The sequence below is a fragment of the Oenanthe melanoleuca genome, chromosome 11 (assembly GCF_029582105.1).
Source record: "Oenanthe melanoleuca isolate GR-GAL-2019-014 chromosome 11, OMel1.0, whole genome shotgun sequence".
In the NCBI taxonomy this organism is placed as follows: domain Eukaryota; kingdom Metazoa; phylum Chordata; class Aves; order Passeriformes; family Muscicapidae; genus Oenanthe; species Oenanthe melanoleuca.
Genome location: NC_079345.1, coordinates 7,089,027 through 7,112,880, shown reverse-complemented (window position 1 = coordinate 7,112,880; position 23,854 = coordinate 7,089,027). Strand labels below are relative to the sequence as shown.

Below are 23,854 nucleotides of genomic sequence, written 5' to 3'. Positions count from 1 at the left end.
GTGCATTTCTGTGAGCAACCAAGTTGTGACTGTACCTCCAAGCTGTTCGGATTAACTTGAGTTTTTTGTGTCCTGCTAAATCAAACAAACCCTGCAGGCAGAAGATTTGAATCTCAGTGAATGTGTGTCAGTCTGCTGGGCTGCAGGAGACCTTCCATGGCCTCCAGCAGCCTGCAGGACTCTTGAAGACTTGGCTCCTGATGGAGGTCTGGCTAAGCACCACTGCTGGCTGTCCTGCTCTGTGTGAGGCAGGTGATTCCTCTTCATGGCGTTTCAGTATTAGAGCTGATGTGTGTGAATGGGTACATAAGGTTGTGGCAGATGCCCAAAGCACCAAATGGGTGAGACAGCTTGGGCCAAAGTAGCCCACTTCCAGTAGAAGTGACTTCTGGAGCTGTGGAAACCCCATGGTGAGAGCAGAGCAGGAGCCTGGCTGGGCTTTCTCTACCTTGCTCATGCATTATGGCTTTTGTGACTTGGTATCTGTCTTCATTCCCTGGTATTCCAAGATTCACCTTTCCTGGTGCTTCCTACAGAGAAGTTCTGGTGGCACCTCTATTCTGGTAGGAGAGAGGATGGATTTCAGCAGAAAATAGGGCTTTCTTTTATCCTCCAGTTATGTCTTCTCCCAGGGTGGGAAGGAAATGAGTCTGGGAATCACAAAGAGCTTTAAGCATTGGGGATCTTCTTTCTTTATTTCTGTGCCAAAATCATGAGCAAGATGTTGGAACACAGACAAAGTCCAGAGACATAATCCTAAGCACATGGAAGCAGTTTGAAAGCACCTCCTCTGGGGTAACAAGGTTGACAACTTTCATTTTGCCCAGCTTCTTTTCAAAAGCACTGGGTAGGTGAACATACTGTTCATTGTAACAATAAAAATAATGGCTAAATGCAGGTGACAGGCCAGCTGCATCCAGGTATCTCCTTGTAGAAATTGCCAAATGTATTCTAGTACCACGTGGGAATGGAAAACAGCAGATGCTTACAGTGAGACAGTGCAGGTGTCCAAGGAGGACTCTATGCTGAGTGTCAGCACATATTTTCAGAAAACCAGCATCCTGTAGCATAGCCCCTCTGACAGTGCTGCTGACCACCTATCCCCATGGGCAATTGGCTCTGAAGGCATACCCTGCTAGCAGAAGAGATCATAACATGTGAGCCTTGTCAGCATCTCGTGCTGGTCACTTCAGACAAGATAGCCAGCATGTCTGCCTCTAAATTCTAGAGCACAGGCATAGTGCTTAGCTCACAGAGCCTCCTTTTCTAATTGTGTCTCATGTAACCCTGTCTGTAACCAATCTGTGTAAATTTTGAACCATCCTACAGGCTGTGCACAGCCTTAACCTGAGCATTGGTCTGAGTGTGGGTGGAAGTCACATCACAGGGGCTAGAGGCTCCTTTAGCACTGAAGTGTTGAAAAAATCTCTGTTGAAACAATCAAGGTGTCCTGCAGAATCTATAAATGCAACCCACCTGAAGGTACTCGTACCAGAGCAATTTTTGTTCCTTTTACATATGATGGAACCCCCTGTTCCAGTCCTGCAGAGCTCAGTGTCGCCAAGGTCTGAAAAAGTGAGTAGTAGCGCCAGGACCAGAGATGTTGCTGACTGAAGGGCAATAAAAAGCAAGGAGAGCTTGCCAGGGTAAAGCTGCCCACTTCTGGCCATGGGATGTTCTGTGTTTTTTGCACCACTTGTAGTACCTGGTTTGCAGCTCAGAGAAGTGAGTGGACATGCCCTTATTGGTTCTGAAGGTTTGACCATGCTCATACCTCTCTGCTGCACCAAGTGCCTCATCTCTGTTGGCTGGCTTAGTCTTTCATTAAAATATTAACAAAAAATGGGGCCTTTCTTGTGGTAAGTGCTGGTTTCATATGTATCCTATTTTTTGCATCACTGAACACCAAGCTGAAACTTCCAAGATCAAAGCAGCACCGAATGAATCTGAAAGTCTTTCTGTCTGCTCAGATTTGCCATCCTGCCATCAGCCTGGGAAGCCCAGGATGAACCCTTGCTCCAGCTGGTGCAACCAGCTATTGATTTGAATGGAATCAAATGGCTCATCTGCACGTGCTCCTCCTGGACACTGATGGATGTGGTAATGGGGAATCTCTGTGGGGCCTTATCGTCACCTGCATGGGGCACACTGCTGTGTCTGGATGGTGTTTTGCATGCTGCAGATAAGGAAAGCTGCTGGAGTTCTGATGACCTTAGCTAGGTGTCCACCTTGAGCTTTGCAGCCTGTGTTAGGTGTGGCAGACACTTCCTGAGCAGGTTCCTTCAGGAGGATACCTTCCCTGAGGCTGCTTTTCAAATCTCAGTGCCTCCCAACAAAACCCCAGCATTGCTGAGCCTCCAACATGGTTAAAGGATGTGGGTTATTTGCTGCCTGTTGTCATCTTGCTGAATACATTTACCTTTTGAACAAGGTCCTTCTCATATGCTCAGGAGGCTGGTATGCAGACCCGTTAATGGATCAAGGGGAAAAATGCCTGTGGATGTATTCTCCTTTGTGTTTGGGCTTATAACCACCCACGTTTTGGCATACATCCCTTCTGTGCACAAAGATCTTTTAGAAATTGCTAGTTAAATCTCCACCCTCCTTTGATATGTATGGAAATAATGGGACACGTGAGACTGTTTTCTGTTTGGGAAAAAAATCTATAAAGGCAGTAGCTTTAAAAGCCTGTGTTCACCCCTTTCTAACTCGGGAGTTTAATGAAAGAAATGCCCTCAATTTATGACTGATTTACTTAGCTTTCCGGGAGGCATGCATTTAGTGCTGTATCCAAATATAGGGGAAATGTTTTATCTCATTCTGTCCCAGGTTTGCTGCTTAGGGGCAAGATGAGAACTTGAGCACACACGTGTCTGTTCCCCAGTGAGCTCAGAGAGTCTAGGAATAAATCTGGGTCCCTCTGACCAAGAACATTCTCTCTGCTTCAGCACAGACTGATGCTTCTTGGAGCATCTATGTCAGCATGGCTGAGCTGACATAACCATGGACATCTCTGAGCTGCCGGCTCTGTCCTTCTGGCTCGTCCTTCCTCACAGCCTCTTCCTAAGAGGCATCTGATCATTGCTGCTGGATGCTTTCTCCTGTCAATGGTGTGCAGGGATGTGCTCCTCCAAGGAAGGTCCTTCTACACTTGCTGCTTTCTCCTGCACTCAGCCATCCCCACCTGGAATTGCAGCTCTGCTTCAGAGCGGTTTCTGTCCCCCTCTCACGCAGCAGGACTTGTATTTCATGAGCACATGGTATTACAGTGTGTTTAAGGCCAAAAGGAGCTGTGGCTCATCTGTTATGGGATATTGGGACTGTAGAGTGTTACCTAGCTCCCATATGGAGTCTGGGAGCTCTTTAAAAGAGGATAATTTTTCTGTGGCATCCACCCTCAGTTATGGAGGTTGCATGACATGGAGAATCCACCAGTCCCCATGGGAATCTGTCCAGCAGCTCACGCACCTTGCAAAAGGAAGGGATGAGATCTGAACATGAGTCCAGAATGTGTGCAACACTGGCACAGAAAATACTGACCCCATGAAGATTGTTTTTGGCTCTCATCAGCTGGCCTGATGAAGGATTATCATTTTCTTTTTGAGCACAGGCGGCTGCCCATCTGTTATAAGATGCCCCCAGATGGGTGTCTGAACACAAGGGGCTGGCCATGGCCTAATGCCTCTGACTAAGTGTTAAAATGAGCTGACCTGTTTGGTGAGGAATTTACTTGGGGTATTTTATAGCTGGTATAAAGAAATCTTTAATCTGCCTGGAGTGTCCTGTTAGTTGGTACCCATTAGGCAGAAATGAGAAGGGGCACAACATGCTGCTGCTTGGGTTGGTTTGCCAGATGGATGCCAATGCCTGAAGCTGAGAGCAGAGCAAATGCTGTCACTAATAATAGGGTGAATAAGCTCAAGCAATTTCTTTTGTTGGACAGCAGAGAAAAAGGTTTTTAGTGCATTTGTAGAAAGAGTCCTGTAAAGAAAGGGAGTCAGCTGCAATGTCTCAGGACTTGTATAGAACTGGCTTGTGAAATTCTTGGCTCTGTGATATCTAACAGGATTTAGCAAGCCTTGTCTGAGCCTGTTGTAGGAACATGACACTTGGAATGTGGAGGTCCCTGGCTGGACTGTGGCATACGATGCCATGGCCAGTGTTGGTGCCCAAGGCAGGGCTGCCTGTGCAGTCTGGCAGCAGGAGTGAGGAGAAGAGCTCCAGGCAGTCTTGAGGAGGTGGAAAGGTGCACATGGCTAACAACAGGCAGTGAAACCATGGCTGCCAGCACTCACCCTCTTCCAGCATGAGTCTGGAATGTTGCTGGGAACATTGTTCTAAAAGTACCCAAAGCTTTGCAACACACAGAGTACAACCAGTTTAATTAATTGCATTGTTAGAGCTATGCCTGTTATATTAAAAAAAAAAAAAAATCTGTTCTTAGACAGTTATTTCAGATTAAGGACTTAATCCTTTGATTAAACTAAACCGAAATAAGCTGGTATTCAGCTGTAGGATGGTGTTTTATACGCAGCTCTTCTCATCCACTTGCAGGCCCTTGTTTCAGCTGAAGATGTCTGTTTAAGGACAGGGCTTTGATCTGTTCACTCATCTGCCCTTTAAACATCTGTATCATCTCCTTGATCTATTTCTGTTGGAAAGTAACTGGTTTTTGAAAGCAAGCCTCATTTGTTGCTATGGATAAAGGACCTACCTCTTGCTCAGCATATTGAGAACTTGTTAGGGAGCAAGAAATGTCTCTGTGAGGAAATGCTTATCTTAATTTCCCAGTTCTTCCCCACTCTGACTAAAAGACAACTTTCTTGGATTGTGGGTCACCCCCACTTTGGTCTCTTTAATCTTCAGCAGTTGTCAACATCTCTTCTGATGTGTTGGATGTTGCACAAAGGAGAAAGTTACAATTTCTTCTCCAGAAAAGCTGGAGTACAAAAGCCTGAAGGGTAGAGAGAAGTAAGGTGAATTAGGGGGAAGGTGCTGTATTAGACCTAAGTAAACAGGGGTCTTGGGCTGGGGAGCAGGCTCAGGTACCAGTCATGTTGCCATAGGATAATGCCTGTGTTAGGCCACCTGCAGTGTGGTGCAGAGCCAGGGATGTACATGGCTGTACCAAGGACAGCATTGGTGTAGTTGTGCACTCCAAAGCTCTAAGCTCACAGAAGGTCATGCCTCACTTTCAAACGAACCAGGGGTGCCCCCCTTGCGTGAAAACAAACCAAGCCTGAGCTTGGAGAGATCACCCAGCTTTGGGCCTGCCTTCCCCCAGCTGCGCACGCCCAGATCTACAGCGTGCGCAGAACAGGGACCTTGGAGCTGAAAAGCAAATACATCATTTTTCCCTTTGTTTAATTAAATGAGAGATCATGAGTTAATCGCTTCCAAGCGCTTGTTTTCCTGCAGTGCCTGGAATGATAATCCTGTGTGCTGCCCAGTAGGAGCTGCTTTGGCTGCCGCAGCCGCGTCAACACGGAGTAGGGCTGGGAGAACAGAGGGAGGCATCTGGAAATGATTCTCTGAGCTCTGTCTGCAGAGCACCACTCCCTGCAAAGCTGTAGGAGCTGGTTTATCCACAGGCTATGGAGCAGTCCTGCCTGCCTCAGTGCAGGGGAGCTGAGCCAGCTGCCAGCCATGCCCTCTGCAAGGGATGGCATGCAGAAAGCAGCTTGCTCTTGGAGGTACAGCCCTTCAGCAAAGCTGGCCTGGGTGAGACTGCAAACACTTGCCTCCCAAGTGTAACTGGGTGCTGTGCTTTTCTCCCTGAAAAACCTAAAACAATAGCCCAAAGAGCAGGTAGAGCTGTTCCTGGTTATCTCACAGGAAGGTGGTGTAATTACAGGAGTGAGAATGCCTACCTCTATTGCTGCACCACTTAATAATACATTATTTTATTCAGAGGAAGGCAGGGTGCCGAAGGCAGGCGCCCTCTTCTCAGCCTCCCCCTGAGCCTCAGAGCAAGCAGCAGAGGGGGGAGCTGGCACTTACTCTGGGAAGATTTTTCTCTCTTGAACTCATTGCCGCTGTGATTAGAACAGCTCAGGAAACGGGGCTGGGAGGGTTCTCCTCTCTGCAGCAATGGAGTGGGAAATCTCAAGTTTTGTCAGAAAAACAAGCCTTGTTTTTAGCCAAAGATCTTTCTGAACACAGAAATGTTTCTTTTATTTAAAGGGAAAGCAGCCTGTCTTTCAGCTTTGTGTCAGAAAGTGGAAAGGCTTCATGGAAAGCCCAGAGGTCTGTTTTTACTGGAAATGAGGTTTCTCACGTCAGCTGAGAGCTGAGCAGCCCCAGCCAAGTGGTGCAGCACAGCAGCCTTTGCTGGCGGAGGGACCAGCTAACCCGGCTCTGCTCAGCGCCTGCTGTGAGCTCCTTTTCCCCCAGCCCCAAAGCTGGCTAGGAGCCATGGGCAGGAGCTCTGTTGTGCTGCTTGGAGCTCTGCCTCTCCCCCGTTTTGCTATTATTTCTGCTTTCCAGTCTGGGGTGTGGGAGGGTTGGGTTCTTCCCCTCACCTTTTCACACTCTGGTCTCTCCTGTCCTGCCTTTGCACTGTGTCTTGGCACCTGGGCAAGAGGGGAGAAAGTGGGTGCGTGCAGGACGTGGCCGGGCTCCGGGCAGCCGGCACAAGAAGGGCAAAGTTGCGGGAGCTCCTGGCAAGGTGTCCCTGCTGAGCGGGAGCCGAGCCGCTCGATGACTCAGGGCTGGCTGTACCGCGGGCAGTGTGTGCAGCCTGGCCGGGCTCTGCTCCCCTGCCCAGCTCTGCTCCTTGCTCTGCCAAGCCACAGCAGCTCTGGGTTTAACTGGGCACTTTGGGACATGTAGTTTCATTCTTTGGCAGCTCAAATGAGGGTGTAGGTTTGTGAGAGTAGAGCTGTAAGTTCTTTAACTAAATTCCTGTTACAGAATGAATCCTCGGTGTGTTACATGGGCCAGCCCAGTGGAAAAGGAGCATTGACTGCCATAAGTCATGGGTTAGTCAAACTGTTAGTCTGGTCTCACCAAAACAATATTTTTAGTAGTCTGCAGACAGCATCTGGGCTGTCAGCAGGGAAGGTCTGTGCCTCTTCATGTTCACCTTGACCAAGACTCAGTACTTTGTAGGCAAAATGAGCAAAGTGCTTGGATGAGTTGTAGGGAAAATGCTGCCAAGGCTTTGTGGTCCCAGGTGGGTCCAGAAGCATTGCAGGCCTCCCCTGCACTGACTTACATTGTCCTGAGCCACTTGGGTTGCTGTATCTTGCTAGAAGAGCACAGATACTCTGATGCTGTGTGTAGCCCTGGGGATTACCTCTCTGCTCCTCAGGCAGGCTGACTTCTTGTTCTCCAAACCTGTAGGAGGTTCTCCAGGGTTCAGACTTAATTGGTGAGCAATAGGTCCCAAAGAGGAAGAAGTTCAGTCCTGAGTAAGAAAGAAATGTAGAATGACAGGAGTTCCCAGTGGCTGAAGCTGCTATATTGCTCTCTTCATGCCCACAAAGGTAGGCAGAAAATTCAATCAGTGCACCTAGAAAAGCCCAAAAAGCTCCTGGTTACTCAAGATGCCTCATGACAGGCTCCTCTTCCAACCTGCAGTGTCTGCTTGCACCAGGAGAAGTAGATGTGTCCCCTGAGCAGGGTTGCAACAACTACTGGCTCCTCTTCTGCCCAGGAACTTGTAGCCTCATTTCTGATTGACTCCTGGTTCTTGCTGCAGTTTATGTTGGAGTGTGGCTTTAAGGGCTGAGCAGCAGAGCTTTGCCACAACAGTCTTTATTGTTCTATTTGTCACAGCATCCGTGGCTCCTGTGATATGCAGGGGAGAGAGGGCAGCCCACCCACCCCCTGTTCAGATGGAAGCCCTTTGCCAGTTGTGAAGTCCTCATGTGTTCTCACTGCTCCCCTGGCCTCCTGGGTGGGACCATGCTGGGTTGTTCCTGTCACAAGGCTCAGCCCATGGAGCCCAGCCCATGGAGCCCATCCCATCCTCATGTGGTGCTTTCCTTTTTCCTCCCTGTGCTCCAGCCCCTGCAGCTGGCTCTCAGCTGAGCAGCAGTGAAAGCCAGTTTGGCCGGACATGACCTTAACCTGGGCTTTATTTAGCGTCTTCATTTATAGAGGAGTTATTTTAAAAGCATGTTTCTCTTTTGGGAGGTGTGGTGGAGTGCTGGCAGTGAGCTGGAGTTTATAGATCTTCCCGTGCTATTGACAAAGAATCATTTGAATCCCAAGCCTCCTTTTGCTTGCGGAGATGCTCTCTGGCTTTCTTAGAAAGTGCTCCTGCTGGTGTTTGTGCTCAGTGGCTGAAAAGGAGCACATGTCCAGGACCTTTCTTGTGAGAGGGATGTGGTAATAGTGTTGGAAGCAGGGAAGTTTAAAACCTGCAGTCCCTGAAGGAGGCTGTTTTTTTCAGCAGACTCCTGTGCCAGGCTCTGCTAGTTCTTGGGGACCACTGTGCGCTGGTTGTAGTGGAAATGTGCTGGGGCAGGAGTGCCCTCTCCATGGATCCTTATTTGGTTTAGTTTGTTTAGTTTTCTCCAAGTGCAATTCACTTATCCCAGGTCACAAAAGTTTCTCGTTATGCCTGCTGGAAGTTATGTTGGCTGTTTGAGACAAGGGATGGAACCTCTGGAACTAGTTGCTCAGAGATTGTGGAGCCTCCTTCTCTGGAAATATTAAAAAGCTGTCTGGAGTAAGATGCTCTAGGGGACCCTGAAGGGGTCTAGGGGACTCCTAGCATGGTCTAGGGCACTCTGGAGCAGGGAATTTGGACTACATGACCTCCAGTAGTCACTTCAAACCTTACTCATTCTATGATTCCATGATGTAGGTGAGATGGGCTCTAGACTTCAGGTTTATGAGCCTCAGGATCACAAGGCACTGTCCCTTTCTCTGGTTTGTATGAGTTGCCTAGGCCTGCAAACCCTGTTTCCTCCACGTGCATGGCAGCTGGCCCTGCTGGCAGGCTGGATGCGTGAGGCTGCCCATCTGTGCTCTGGCATTCCACAGCAGACCATGAGGCCTCTTGCAGTCCTGGCTGAGGTGCTTTCCTCCAGCCCCTCTGCAATCTGAGAAGTTAATTAGTGCAAATAAGCAGTCCCATCCCTAGGATTGTGAGCTGGGTTAATGAGTCCCTTATTGAAGGACAATCTGTTGCTGTTGGAGGCTCCAAGCTCTTCTGTTCTACCCTCTGTATTTTCAATTTGGCTTCTGAGGCACTGGCATGTTTCACCCTCCATCCAGGCAGGAGCTATTCCTGGATGACCATCCTGGGTGGGAGCACTGAGAAGCAGTGTCAGCTCCACATTCACCTGCAGTACATGGAGGCTGCCATGTTATGTAGCCTCATTCTGTACCTTGTTCTGTAGCCTCCCAGGGATGCTGGTGCTACAGTCCCATGCAGCACAGTGGAATGTGGGAATCTACTTCCACTTTGGGGCTTTTCCTGCAGAATTAGCAGAGATTGGTTCAAACATCTCTTTCCACCAAAAGGTAGTGGTTGAAACCTTCTCTCTATCCCTTAGAAACCTACACAGCTATCATGGCTTTGTGGTATAATCTAGCCAGAGGGAGATAAAGCCTCTGTGCTCAGCACTGCACTCTGCAATGGCTACAGGCTATGGTTAATCTGTATTTTACTAAAGGAAGGATAATGTACAACCTGGTTTATTTTAACCATATAAAGAATTTTTGATTTGGTGCCAATGTTAATAATTGTTTTGTGAAGGCTAAGGCAGCAGGAATGGTGTGAGAACCTTAGAGCGATGCACTGACTCATGTGCAAATATTTTGACTTCTTTGTTTTATTTGCAACAGTGAACTTAACAAATTTGTTTTGGGAAGGGATTGATATCTGAAAGAATTTTGCTCAAACAGGGCATGGGGACAGAAGATGGTGCAGAACCAACCCCAGCTGGTTTTGACTGATATTTTGAACTTGTGGGCTGTGGAGGGTCAGAAGGAGATTGTCAAATGCTGCCAGCAGCAATGCTACTGTGATAGTGCCCAAGAAGGTGACTGGTGGGGTGGGAGAGTACCTGTGTGAAGGCCAGTTTTATCTGACAAGGTCACAGGTACTTGCTGGAACAGGTTGGTATCACCAGAGGGTTAGTTTTTGGTTGTTTTTTTTTCTGAGTGGAAAGTAAATAGTTTCAAACAGCCTTCTCCTTCTATTTAGAATTGGGGTTAAATGCTCATCCCTAAAATTCAGCACTTGAGTGTGTGCACATAAGGCTCTTACTTTTGGAATTCTTGGGTTAAGAATATTGGATTAAGAATTTCAACTCAGGATAATCTATGATTCTATGCATATGAAAAATAGCTCCTTGACCTCTGTTTATCTGGTTGCATTGGACTTGAGTATTGCAGGAGGCAGCTGGTCTCTTAGGAAAGGTGTGGACACTTTAGGAGCCTGCTGCCATCTAGCCTTGCTTGTTGCTGACATCAGGAGAAACAGCAGAAAAGGTAAGGAAGCAGTACTGTCCCACAGGCAGCGTGTGGTTTGCCTGTCACTGTAATTCTGCCAGCTTGTTGCAGGCAGGGATTGTAGAGGCATCCCCTGGGTGTCTTCACCTCTCCTATGCAGTCCCACAGGCTGTCCTACAAGGTGGCTTTGCATCAGAACAGGGAGTTTATATTGTGCTTAAACACCCAAACCTCTAAAGGAGGAACTTGGAGATTGTTAAGCTGTGAGAGATGGGAAGGCTTGTGTGAGGAACTTCATCTCTGCTGGGCTGCAGGTCAGTTCCGGCTTGCTCTGAGACTGTTGAACTTTCTCAGGCATTTGCAGTGATGTACTGTCATGGAGTGGAAGCAGTGAAACTGTTTCCTCCTGATGCCCTCGTTGTACTGTTCCCCAGCTGTGATGTAAGCTGTTGTGGCAGTGCTTTATTTAACTTTCCCTCTCAATCTTGCTGTGGGACTGAAGTATATTTTCAGGCATGTCCATGCAGTTGTTCCTGTTCTACAGAAGGCTGTAGGGCTTCTGGGTCAGCAGCTGAAGTGCTTTTTTTGTCTCTAGTGAAAGGAGGTGGATTTAGATCAGATGAGGTTCTGGCCAGACACCTGAGTAAACTTTCATTTGGTTTTGCAGCAAAATTTACTCCCACTGGCTGTAAGTTAGCCCAAGGAATCCCCTCTAAAACAGAAAAGGAGCAATCCTGATTCTTTCTCCAGATATGTACAGCTTTATATATATATTTTTTATTGTTACTTTTTGGCAAGCTCTCTTGATTTACACCCATGCAATAACTCAGAATTTGGCCTCCAGCACTGGAATTGGTCCTGACACTATGGGCAGGCTCTGGCTGGCAGGTTCTCTCAAATGAAGGTGGATGCAGGCAATCCATTGCCTCTGATCCCTGAACAGGTATCCTAAGTATCACTGGGTGTGCTCAGGGACCACATGCAGCCCTGTTCACACGTGTTTTGTGAATCCTGATGTGAGGCATCTCAAACTGCAGAAAATTCCTGGCTCCTGGAGTAGAGCCTTTCATGAGAGGCAAACAGCTTTGAATAACGAGGAGTCGCACTGGTGAATGGCTTTCCACAGAGCCAAACAGCTCTGGCACCTTATCCTGTGCTGGGACTCCTGAATGCAGCCCACTGCAACAGCCCTTAGCCCACCAAGGAGGGTACCCAGAACACGGGGCTGGTGATGCTCCCACCCCACGGCAGTCTCACAGGCGCTCACGTGCTGCGGTGTGGTCTAGCAGCCGCCCCACCCCGCGCACGCAGGAGCAGGACTTGCTGCGTAAGCAAAAGCTGGGAATTCTCGCCGCTGTGCGCAGCACTCTGCGAGCGCTCCACTCCTGTTTTGGGAGAGCTTTTCTGTGTTTACCTGCCATCGCCGGTGCCAAAAGCAGCTAGAAAGGACAGCACTTGGCTCCTTTGATCTTCGCTCCTCCTGCATTTGGAGATGGCTGCGCTCCTGGGCGTCGGGCAAATCGTGCCCTGGTACCACTAATGCTTTTTCTCTCGGCAGGACTCGGAATCACTGGACGGCTGCATTCAGAGCACGTTATCAGCACTCTACCCTCCGTTCGAGGCTACCGCAGCCACTGTTCTGTGCCAAGTTTTTGATGTGGTGGAGAAGACGTACCGTGGGGATGGACTACACTACCTCATAGACTTCCTGATTCCAGCCAAGCACATCCTGCAGTGCATTCAGCAGGATGCCTGTGTGAGTACATCATGCTCTCTAAGGCCTGTGAAGGCTTTCTTGGAGAGTCTTCTTTCTGCTCCCGTATGCAAAACGGCTGGCAAAAAGCGCTTGAGTACGTATGGCAGCCTAGGTGGGAGGGCAGGCAGACAATTAGGAAACAGTTCAGAAATTGTTGTTCAAGCTTAACCCTTCAGAGATCAGAGATCAGGTGTGGAACGGTATTCTCCTTTTCCATAATCATGAACACCAAAAGCTGAAGGGATTCACGGGAAGAAGTTTTGCGAAGTGTTTGCTAGATGTGGCCGGCTGGGTTGGCCTCTGACCCCAGCTGTTCTCTGGCCCCGTGGATGAAGCTGTCGGGCTCCTGCCACTGGCAGGATGACGTGCAGGGCGAAATGCTGCCAGTCGGTGTTTTTCCCAGAACTCCAGCTCCCCTTTGATGGTTGCTGGAACGGTCACAAGGCTCAGTAGCCCCGAGGAGTCACGTTACATTTACTGCCAGAACGAGTCCAAGATTAACGTGCTTTACTGTTGGGAGTCTAAAATGTTAGAAACGATGAGTCAAACACCTCCATCACAAAACTTGGCTCGAAGTCTGCAAGATGAAAAAACCCAACCAGCCTAAACAACCTAAAATGTGGGTTTGTTCTAACCTTTTTGTCTCTGAATGCAAAGCGGGTGTGTGGCCAGGCTTTTTATTCAAGTCCTCATGGTAGAGGGCAAAGAATTTCTAGGAGGAGGAAAAATGTGGAATAGAGGCTGAAATAGTTACTCATTTGCTTCAAGGAAGCAAAATACTGGGGGAGACAGACCCATCAGATAGAATGGATCCATGTGAGCTAGGCATTTGGAAAGTGTGTTTTGGTGTGGTGTTTGTCACCCCATATTGTCACCAGCCTCCAGCTTGGTGCCAGCCGTCTGTGAGTCGAGGAGGATCCAAGGTGGTGCATGACCTTGCTACTCTCTCTCACCCTGAACACTGGAATAAATGTTATTCCATCAGTATCTGTAATTGGCGCTTCTAATTCTATGGTGCATCGTGTGCTTTTCCCCTTTAAAGAAAGAAAAGGCTTTTCGTTTGTACAAACTGATAATTATTTCAAGACGTTTCACGGCTTTCCCCAAAACACCGCCCTCGCTGAAGAAGCCAAGGTAGCAATTTCCCCACTCCTCCAGATCCCGGCAGCTTCTGAGCGGCCAGCAGTGCCTTGGGCAGGTGAGGGGGTGAAGGGGAGTGGGGGGCAGCAGCAGTGAGCTGGGCACACAGTGCTGCTGTCCCAGAGGGGAGCTGCTCGGGGCCGGGGCCGCGGAAGGACCGCGCACCCACTGCGGCCCGCGCGGCCCTCGGGGCGCCCGGCTGGGACACGGGTGTGGCGGCAGGGCGGGCTCGGCCGCCCCACAGCCAATGGGAGGGACGGAGGCGCTGCGACAGCCAATAGCAGCGCGGGACCGCCGTGACGGACAGGGCGGCTTCGGTTGAGCTGTTGGAGGGCCGTTGGAGCACGAGGCGCGGGAGTGCTGGGCCGTGAGGCGAGAGAGGTGTGAGGGCGGTGGGAGCTGGAGGTCCTGAGGGGGAGAGGTGAGGCTGATGGGCACCGGGTGTCCTGAGGAAGGAGAGGTGAGGCTGATGGGCACTGGGTGTCCGAGGAAGGAGAGGTGAGGCTGATGGGCACTGGGTGTCCTGAGGAGGGAGGGGTGAAGCTGATGGGCACTGGGTGTCCTGAAGAGGGAGAGGTGAGGCTGATGGGCACTGGGTGTCCTGAGGAGGGAGAGATGAGGCTGATGGGCACTGGGTGTCCTGAGGAGGGAGAGGTGAGGCTGATGGGCACTGGGTGTCCTGAGGAGGGAGGGATGAAGCTGATGGGCACTGGGTGTCCGAGGAGGGAGAAGTGAGGGCGGTGAGAGGTTGGGATCCTGATGTGGGAAGTATGAGGGCAGTGGGCACTGGAGGAGCTCAGGATGCTGGTGGCCCACTCCAGACTGGCCTGCCGCATGGGCTCAAGTGACATGGAGGCGTGGGGGTGTCTGAGGTGTCCTGTGGGAGGGGGAAACCTGCACGGTGGGGCTGTCCTGCTTGTGTAGCACAGTTTGGGGAGGTGATGCAGAGACACGAGCTGTGCTTGGAGGCCTGCCTGGCACTCCCTGGCCTGCCTGGCAGCCACAAAATGTGGGGTTGGTTGGGCAGCTGCCTTTAGGGAGGGCTGCACAGGGCTTAGCATTCGGTACTGGGGGTTTTGGTGAAATGTGAAATGCCTGGGAGAGTGGTCAGCAAACCTTTCTTGCTTGGTTGTGACCCTTTCTGGCTGTGATGATTTTTTACTTCCACAGTGGTAGTACAAGGCAATCGAGGGAAACTCTATGTACCTTGTACCCTCTTTAGACTTGGGCCCAGGTTATTCCATATTTTATTTAAAAGTCTGCTTTTTTGATCTTTTATTATTTATGAAATTTATTTAATTTGCTGTGGTGTCTTCTTCCTCAAAACTCCACTGTATGTGCCTTCATCTTTACAGTCTGAAATCACAGGACTGTTTCTTACTAACTGCTTTTTGAAAGTCTTGTCTGCCTTTTAGAAAGTCTAAACTACTTGTACTTAAGCTTGTAGTTCAGATGCTCTGTGCAAGCATTTCCTAAACACACTAGAGGGAAGAGAATTAACTTGTGTCTGAATGACTACTGAAAAAAGTCTTGAGAGCACTTGAGGTAATATCCTGAGATAAATGGTGTGTTCCAGCTTAACAATCTCTGTAGCTCTAGAAGATTCCACCTTTGTGCCTTTTTTTCTCGTTGGTACCCAGCTCTTTCCTCAGAGGCAGCTTTATTCCTGGCTTCAGCCACTGGGTGTAGAGGGTGTTCCTGGCACTTCTCTGATGAGCCTGGTTTGGCTGGGTAGTGTTTGGACACGAGAAAAGCAAATCCTTGAGCCTCAAAATGAGATGTTAAAGGGACTGTAATAAGCCTCTTCACATAATCTTCCCTTTGAAGGTGCATTTTGGAGCAGGAGCAGGAGTGGAGGATGCTCCACTTCTAAAGTTCTAAAGCTCTGTAATGTTTAGGCTATTGTGGGACTTGCAGTCTTGCTTTGGATGCTACTCTGGCTCTTGATGCAGTTTAGACTGTGGCTTTGTAGGGATTTTCAGGAACTTCAATGTATTCTGCATTTTGGTTTTGGTGATTTTATTGCTGAGTTTTCTCCTTATGAGTCAGTAGCAGACAAATAAGCATCTAAGCAGTGAGGCTGAGTTTTTGGATTTCTTAATGTATGAATGGCCCTCCAGTGGGTTACTCTGCATCCAAATTTTAGCAAAATCTCTGTGTCAAGTATGTGCTGATGAAATGCAGCTTTATGTTTATGCTGCTGCTGATTGTCTTTCACTTTTCAGTCCTATGAAATGTAACAGTTTGGGAACTGATCTTTGTCTGCTTCTTCTTCCCCTGAAAGACCCTTGGTGCATACCCTTGGCCTTGATATATCTACTAGGAGATAATCTAATGGGATGCAATGGTACAGTCTCTTCTGGAAAACTGCAAATTGCTCTAGTTTAAAACTCACATACAAAATATTTGGTTTGGGCACTTTTGTAGGAGTCATAAGCTTTGTTGACTGAGATGCTGTGTGAGTCTTGAGCTTGACATAAAAGTCCATAAAGTACATTTAGCATAAGACCTGCTGGAGCCAGGAGCACCTTGTGCAAACTGCTGCAAGAGGTGATCTTGGTTTGCTGAGTTTAACTGTACTGTGGATGAAAGGAACTTACTGATAGAGGCATCTGTGTCTTGCAGATCAGAAAACCTGAGAACATCAACTGCACAGCTTAGCTCTGCCTTTGAGCGAAGCACAGACAACTGTGTGTTAGCTTATAGGGCTTGTTGGTTCTAACTTAATAGAAAGAGGAAAGAGGAGGAGGTCAGTCTGCTCTGAGTCTAGGTTAGAATAGAAGGGTAATATTAATATGATCTTTCAAGTAAACTGAAACTAAAGTAAGGTTCAGTTTTGTAGTGATACAGGGCGTAGCTACATCAGTAGAGCAGTAGCAATACGTGAACAGAAGTAAAACTGCTGTGGCTGAACTTGACTGTGTCAAAGAAATAGGGCTGGCAGGTCTCTGTCCTGGAATATGGAAGAAGTTACCATATAATGCTGAATGTCTGGTAACAGGGGTTTTATTAAATCTGTTAACTCAGGGCTAGTAACAAAATACAGAGAACAAGCTGAGCCTACAACATCATGTACTGAGCAAGGACTGAATTAACTGACCCATGAAAAACTGAATAACGTTTTCATGTGGTTTGCTCCATGGCAGGTAGTGTCACACCAGCCTTTTAAATAAACCAGCTCTCTCTAGAGGGGTACATTTCATTGTTTAATCTCTGCCATAAAGGATTTATTATGGAGTCATATGGAAGATTAATTACTGTGTCAGAGGGATTGAGGTTTATGCAAGAATTGCAAGGTGGCTATAAACTGGTGAAAGGGAGGGTGTTTGTACTGCAGGGAAAACAGTTGGAGGCAGGAGTCATGAAATACTCAGTGCTTCTCATCCATGACCTTGCCATAAAAAGTAAGAGTATGTATGGCATGTTTGTGGTGAGATCAGCCTGGGACACACAAACAATAACCTGGAAGAGGAGAGTGATAAATGCATTGCATAAGATGAGCTCTAAAACTTTGTACTTAAATTTTTGTAATGGTGGACTCAGAGGGCAAGCACATGCCTCTGCAAAGTGGCGGGCAGAACATCTATTGTGAACTGGAGTTAAACAGTTTGAAGAGAAAAAACAACAGGGTTACTGTGGGGGCATGACTGGAAGACAAGTGGGATCTTAGCTTTAAGAGATGCTTCTGGCCCGTTTGGGAAGTGCTGGTGCCATTACAGTTAGTGTTTTGGTATCCTTTGCACAATGAACAAATGGTTTTTAAGAAAAAGAAATGGGCATTACAGAGGAGATACTTCAGGCACACTGAGGAGATGATGAAGGCAGACGTGCTAAGGTCATGTGACATGGGTTAATAACTTTAAGGAATGGGAACACATCCAGGAAATACAGGTTTGAGGAGGAGGAATTACTGAATCTAAAGGATGATTTGGATTTCCAAACCTGTGAGCAACTTTGCTTCAGGTGCAAGGAGAATTAGAAATCTGGTGGGGCTGAAGGTAAGGCTTGATGAACATAAGAAGGAAATTGCTTTGTGTCAGTACCTGTTGTTTCAAGGTGTGTGAGGATCCAGGAAATTCCTTTCAGTTCTCTGGTTTCTCTGCTATATGGCAAAATACTTGAGTTAATTGAATCTAAAGCCTTGCCATACAGAAAAAGATGAGATTAATTGTGGGATTGATGGCGTATATAATGGCTTAATTTAAATCTTAGCCAAACAAAATCAAGCTCAAAGCACTGAAATTATTTTTTGAAGTTGTGATAATACTGTAAACAATGGAGTCAAGTCAGTTCAGCCATTAAACTTCAGTTCTTTTACTTGGGTGGGATTTGTGTGAGGTGTGGCCTGAGTGCTACTATGTTTTGGGTGTGAGGAAATTGCTGGTATGTTAAGTGTGGTTCCTCGAAGCTTCCTCCTGGTACTTGCTGCCTTCTCTCTCTGTGGCTCTGCTGTGCTTTCCTCATTTGCTGCTTCCTATCTCCTGTTTTGTCTTTGCAGTGCCTTCTTCCCTTCACTGGGAGGTTGCAGCTTCCCAGCGTAACTTGTGCCCATCTGTCCTGCATACTTTGTTTGTGTTAGTAGCTTTTTTTATTCCTGCTTTTTAAAGACCATAGTGTGAAAAGCTTGCCTACGCCAATAACCAAAAACCCTAAATTCTTCTGTTTTCCTGATTTCTCCAATTGAAAAGCTTAAGCTTTTGCTGGTCCTGATAACACTTTCTCTTGTCTCCGTAGGCTCCGTACTGCGGATTGCTGTTTCGCCACGCGGGCTGGCCCCTGTGTATTCAAGAGAAGATTATAATCCAGCTGGCTTCCATCGACGGGCAAATCTTGAAGCCTGGTGACTTCTACCTGCAGGTGGTCCCCTCTCTGAAGAAGCCTCCACGAATTGTTGTGAAATGTTTGGGAAAAGATAAGCATAATGTAGAAGAAGTGGTGATTCCAGAAGTTTCATATACCTCTATTTTTACTCTGGAATGGTTGAGTACGTTCAATGGAGAGCGGATGGGCATAGCACTGGAAAATTGTTTACTAACCACTGATGACAAAATATTTCGTGTCCCCTGGGATAAAGTGGTTAATCCTGAATTTATAAATAAACCAAAAATAATTGAAAACAATATCATCTCTCCAGAAATAACAGAGGAACATTCAATTTTGTGCCTTCCCAAGGACCGTACTGAGTGCACTTCACCAGACCTGAAGTCTCAGTATCTACAGGAGCTAAACCCAAATCGAGACAACCCTGTCATTAGCAGTACAGCTCCACAGTTCAAGGAAGCTCTGGTCAATGGTGTCTCTACAAGTCCTATGACTGAAGAGGACTTGACAAGTGACCTTGAAGGGGAGTACGTTGAGCTGGCAGAAGTTTCACTGCCCAGGTTTGGGCCACAAACAGGATCTTTAACCCAGTCGCTGGCATTAAGCTATCTAACTCAGCCTAGGGCACGAGTGAATGAATCTAAAGGCAAGCACAGGTTTATTGTCATACAAGACAGCACCTACTCCAAGAACTTAATTCAGTCAGCACTTATGCAGAAGGAACACTGTCAAATGGACACTCTGAGCACTTCTACAGAAGTTCTCAAGAATGTTACTCCATTGGAAGGCAACGAAGTGATGGCACGTGGAGAACTGTCTCCAGAAGGTCAGCTGCTGCCAGTTGATCCTGGAAGTATGGGTGATAACATTCCTGTGGCTGAGCCTCCTGCTTGCTGTGCAGAAGATTCATCTGCAGAGCAGGAGACTCACAGTGAACACTCACTGGATTGGCAATACGCACTGTGCAGCTACAGTGATGTGTGTGCTGGAGATGCTGTCTGCTGCAAAGCACAAGTGCCTGGTGCCCCTGGAAACGTGGAGGGAGAAAGTGATGGACCTAGTGGAAATGCTGGTGTTGAAACATTGGAGCAAGGCCCAGTAGTGATTCTAGATGCTACTGCTGCTAAAGAGGAAGTGATGCTGGGAGTACACATAGAACCACTGACTGAGGGTCAAAAGGAGGTGACACTGATGGATTCTTCTGTATCTGTCCTAGGGCCTTTGGAACCATGTTGCACACTAAAGGAAGATTCTGATGTCTCTTGCGAGGGTGTCAGTGGTAGTGTTGAGCCAGCGCAGGTCACTACATTGCCTGAGAATTCAGATATGGGTGGGGAGAGAGGCTCTCCTTCAGGGAACACAGCAGATGTAAGTGCTTGCTGCAGCAATAACGAAGCAAATACCAGTTTTCCATTAAATCCTCCAGAAGAGAACCTAGGAGATGTAGATGAATTTGAGGTGGGAAGAAGGGATAGCCAAGAGGAAGTGAAAGAGTCTAAAGAAATGTTGACTGTAAATGAAAATCTGACTAGTCACAGTCACTGTTCTGTGAAAGCTTCAGCAGATGGAACTTTGTCAGATGGTGAAGAGCAAGAGCATAAAAAGGCTGAAGAAGCTGTACTACTCCAAACTGCCCTGTCAGCAGAGGGGAATCAGATGGCAGAACAATTAAATAACAATGACTTGTTGGCTCCTGATGCACAAGAAGACTCAAGTTTGTTCAAAACCCAGAGGTCTGGAGAGGAGTTTGAGGAACCACAAAGACTGGAAAACCATGTCTGTGAAAGTGAAGAGAACTCTGTGCTGAACCTGGAGGGACAGGTGAAGAATCAGGAAAGTTCTTCTTACAGGGAAAGGTTGAAGACTACAGCTTCAAAAACACTGGAGTCCATTGAAGAGGAATTGGAGGGTGGACCACTGTCCTCCGGACCTGCTGAGGAGCATACAGAGCCTACCACTCTGCACTCCCAGCCAGAGGCAGCTTCTGGGGCATCAGCTCCTAAAGGTACAGCCATTGGATGTTTGTGTGGTTGTGTTTGGTAACATGGATTGAAAGCAAAGTCCTCAAGGAGTACTGCTTAAATACTACTTATTAGGCAGGATTTGACAAATACATCTGGGAGACTTTGGGGTAATAGCACAAAATACTGGGAAGCGATTAAATTGCCATTTTTTAGCATTTTTTTAGCTTTCTCTTCACAGGTGAATTTAGTGTGGTATTTTGTTTAATAATTCTTTGCAAATTTGCACTGGTACAGAACAAAGTTCCATTGGAAGAAGCTTTTAATTTGTTAATCTCATTGCTGGTGACCTCCTCCTGCTACATTCGTGATGTGCAGAATGTGTGAGGAGAGACGTCTGTCTAGCTGTACAAGTCTCTCATAGTTGAAAGATGGCTTTAGGAAGATGGCTGTGGCAAGAGGAAGCAGCAGTGGATGCCACAGTAAAATACTAGCTGTGTAACGTGACCTGAAGATCAACAAATGTACATGCTGATAACAGATTTAGGCAGCAAACTGCAGAGCTGAGGGATTCCCCCTCTTCCCTGCCTTCCCCTCAGGCATGCTTTCTTCAGCTTGATTATGTTTCCAGTAGAAGCTGTTTAACTTGAGCGGAAGAGCACAGAAATTAAGCATCTAACTTCAACTCAGATGGAATGTTCAGTGACCAAGATTTCTTGATACTTGGGGTCCTGAGCTGGAGCTGTGCTGCTGCAGGAGGAATTGCGAGGGCAGTCCAGGTGTCTGCCTTTTGCAGCAGGCTGTAGGCAGGCAGTGTGTAACCGCATGGGCCCGGTGTGGGCTTTGCCCTGCTCTGCTGAGTCTGGAAAGCTGCAGCTCCATATGCAGATCTCACAGAGCAGCGGGTGTGCGGCGGGGGCGGCTGGAACATGCCATTCCAGTTCAACAGCTCTCATTCCCTGAGACCCCTGGCTAGGAAAATTACCCAGCTTGAAATATTGGAGTGAGGGCTCTTGAAAGGGTTGGCATACAGACCCATGTTGTTAGAGCATGTTTGACCCTCTGGGGCAGTACATGCAGGCCTGATTGTCTTGGGACGTACCGCCACTGTAATGCTTGCCCTGGTCCCAAATTATATGGCCAAGAGTTGCAGCATGATTCCATTTGACTGCACACAGAGCTGCTTCTCAAGTGTCCAAAAGTCACATTTTACCTGATGTCTTAGTGACCTCCTAATGGAGCTAAATTAGTGTCCATTGATTAAAATAAAATTTCATTAACATTTCATCAAACTAATTTAATTCCATAGTTAGGCAAGCCCAGGGTTGCCAGGCATTTCTGATACTTTTGAAGTAACAAGGATTTCTGTTGTGTGAAATGGAGGGGTCAGCTCAAAAGTTTCTATTCCTGCAGTGCATGTCTCTCTGCACTATCTATCACAATGAGCAGAAAAAAAAGAATATCGCCTTCTGCCTTTCTGTGGGTCTTGAGGCGTATATGCTAGGAAATAACCATCCAATAACCATCCATTCCCCTGGCCAAGCTGAACCTGGCTTGACTTCATGCTTGCTCAGGACTAGGCCTTGGAACACCTCGTCTGTGTTTAGTGCTGGGTGGACACTTTGCTCATGAGTCCAGTGGCTGCTTGTTCAATGTTTCCATCTCTTCTGTCTAAAATTAGCCAGGTGCAGCTCATTAAATGTGTGATGTTCTCACTGGTCCAAAGAATAAATCTTGGCCACTGCTGGAGATTTCAGCAACAATGGACCCCTCTGGGATACACACAGAGATTGTTTTTAATGAAGACAATACAAATTATTCTGGGGATTTGGCTGAAATAAGTGACTCAAGTATGCTGATGGTAAACTTGGGCATTACAGTTTAAGAGAAAAGCAAACCTTGTTATCTTAGGGCTTGTAAAGCAAAAGAAACAATCTAAACTGCCAGGAAAACCTCCCAAACTAACCAAATAAACTCTTTATGGTAAAGGGCAGCTCAAGTATCAGTTAATGCTGGCAGTATTTCTTAAACACTATAGCTGGCACTATAAAAAGCTTAATCCATTCAATTGCATTTGATTGCTTTGAGATCCAAACAAGCCATCCCCTTATCTAGCCCCATTAAACTCTCAGAGATGTGCTTATAAGATAATTCAGAGATAAAATTACAAAGCAAAGCAAATGTCCTACAAATGGGCTCTACTTTTCCAGCAGGGCAGTTCTGTAGTTTAAATTCTCTGTGTCTTGTTGAGGTCATTTTGCTACTACGATTGGAAACTCTAGGTATCTTACCTAAACTATAAATAACAACAAAACTTAAGCTTTACTGGGTCAATTCAGATCTGAAGTTCACACCTCAGCAGCAGTGGGCAGAGACACAATTTGCTCTGTGTGAGGTGGAGGAGCTTGCTTGTTACAGCAGATATTGTAGATTATGTCAAAATACATGTTCAGAACTGGGGCATCTGAGTTTGCTGTGTCTGCAGGTTTTTCCTTGTCCCTTAACTCTCTCTCTTCACTTCCATTCTCAATGAGCTTATTTTATGCACAAATAGGGTCTAAAAAGTCTTGAAGTCAAATGTGAACTGTTTTGATTTGGTGGCTTAAAATTTTCAATGGTTCATTCAGAGATAATATGGCTGCTGTTTTTTCCTAATGACTAACATCTAAATGAAAGTAGATTTTGAAACTTCCCAACTCTGGAAAGAATTCCTCTATTTTGTGGGTGGAAAGTATCTTGATATTCAAGAAATAGGCTGAAAAGCCACACTGGGGCATATTGAGCAGCACCTGTTAGGGCATTCTGTTCCTGGTCCCACTTACTACGTGATGTTAGCGTAGGTGATACTGGTGCTGGGGCAGTTTGCAGGGAAAATGCTAATGTCTCTTTGAAATGCACATAAGCAAATCCTCCTCTACCACTTCCTTAACCTCGGGGAAAGGTGGAACCTGCAAACACGGCAAATTCAGATGTCCCTGTTCTCAATTTGCTTTTAGATGTAATCCTCCGCATTCTACAATTTCCGCTTTAGTGAGTGCCTCCGCCCCAGATTGCAAATAACAAACAGTGTGCTTGGCCCTGTTTGGGAGAGCTGGCATCTGCAGATCTGAGCTAGGCTTCAGAGTTTTGTTTGGGCAAGATATGCTTAGTCTGGAGGCTGCACAGCTTTAGTGAAGTTTCCTCAGGGCTGAAAAGCCCCGGTACTATGACTGTGTATAGTGGGCCGAACAAAATGCTTCTCTCCTACCTTTTGGGAGCTGCTTCTTCATTCCTAAGAGATAATCCAAGGCAGGACTGTCACATACATTTATGTATTTCTCTTGCCCTGGTGTGTAACCTGTGTGCAACACAGCTATGTTCCATTTCTTGTCCTCTTTAAATCTGACATTTTGGTCCTCTTGCAGACTTTTGTCATTTAATGCAGACCGCTTTACTACAAATTCTGTAGTTCCTATTGGCAGGCCTTACAGCTCATTGATGAGGTGATTCCATGTTCTCCTGGAAAGTCTACCAGCTCTTAACATGAAACCTTTGGGCACAAATTCAATGACTCTGTGATGTTCCAAGATAGCCTTCCTGCAGGTGCCCCTTTAAAATGCTGCTTCAGGAAGATGTAACAGTGTTGTCTGAAGTGGATGACCTCTTGCACCACTGGGAAGTAGAGGCTGAGGTAGCCCTAGGAACAGAGTGGAGCTCTGGAACAGCCCAGAACTGGGCAGAGCCCTGCAGCCATCACAACAGCTTATGTGGCCAAATGCAGCAGATG

General features: G+C 47.2%; 1 protein-coding gene across 4 annotated transcripts in view; it reads left to right on the top strand.

The window, feature by feature from the left end:
• The window catches only part of PLEKHG4 (pleckstrin homology and RhoGEF domain containing G4), an 85,572-nt gene that overhangs the window by 2,211 nt on the left and 59,507 nt on the right, over positions 1-23,854 (top strand). For all 4 annotated transcript variants that reach the window (XM_056500670.1, XM_056500668.1, XM_056500669.1 and 1 more), the window contains exons 2-3: positions 11,969-12,166; positions 18,041-20,132. In XM_056500670.1, the coding sequence (XP_056356645.1) occupies positions 11,969-12,166; positions 18,041-20,132 (2,290 nt within the window). The remainder of the gene's footprint in view (positions 1-11,968; positions 12,167-18,040; positions 20,133-23,854) is intronic.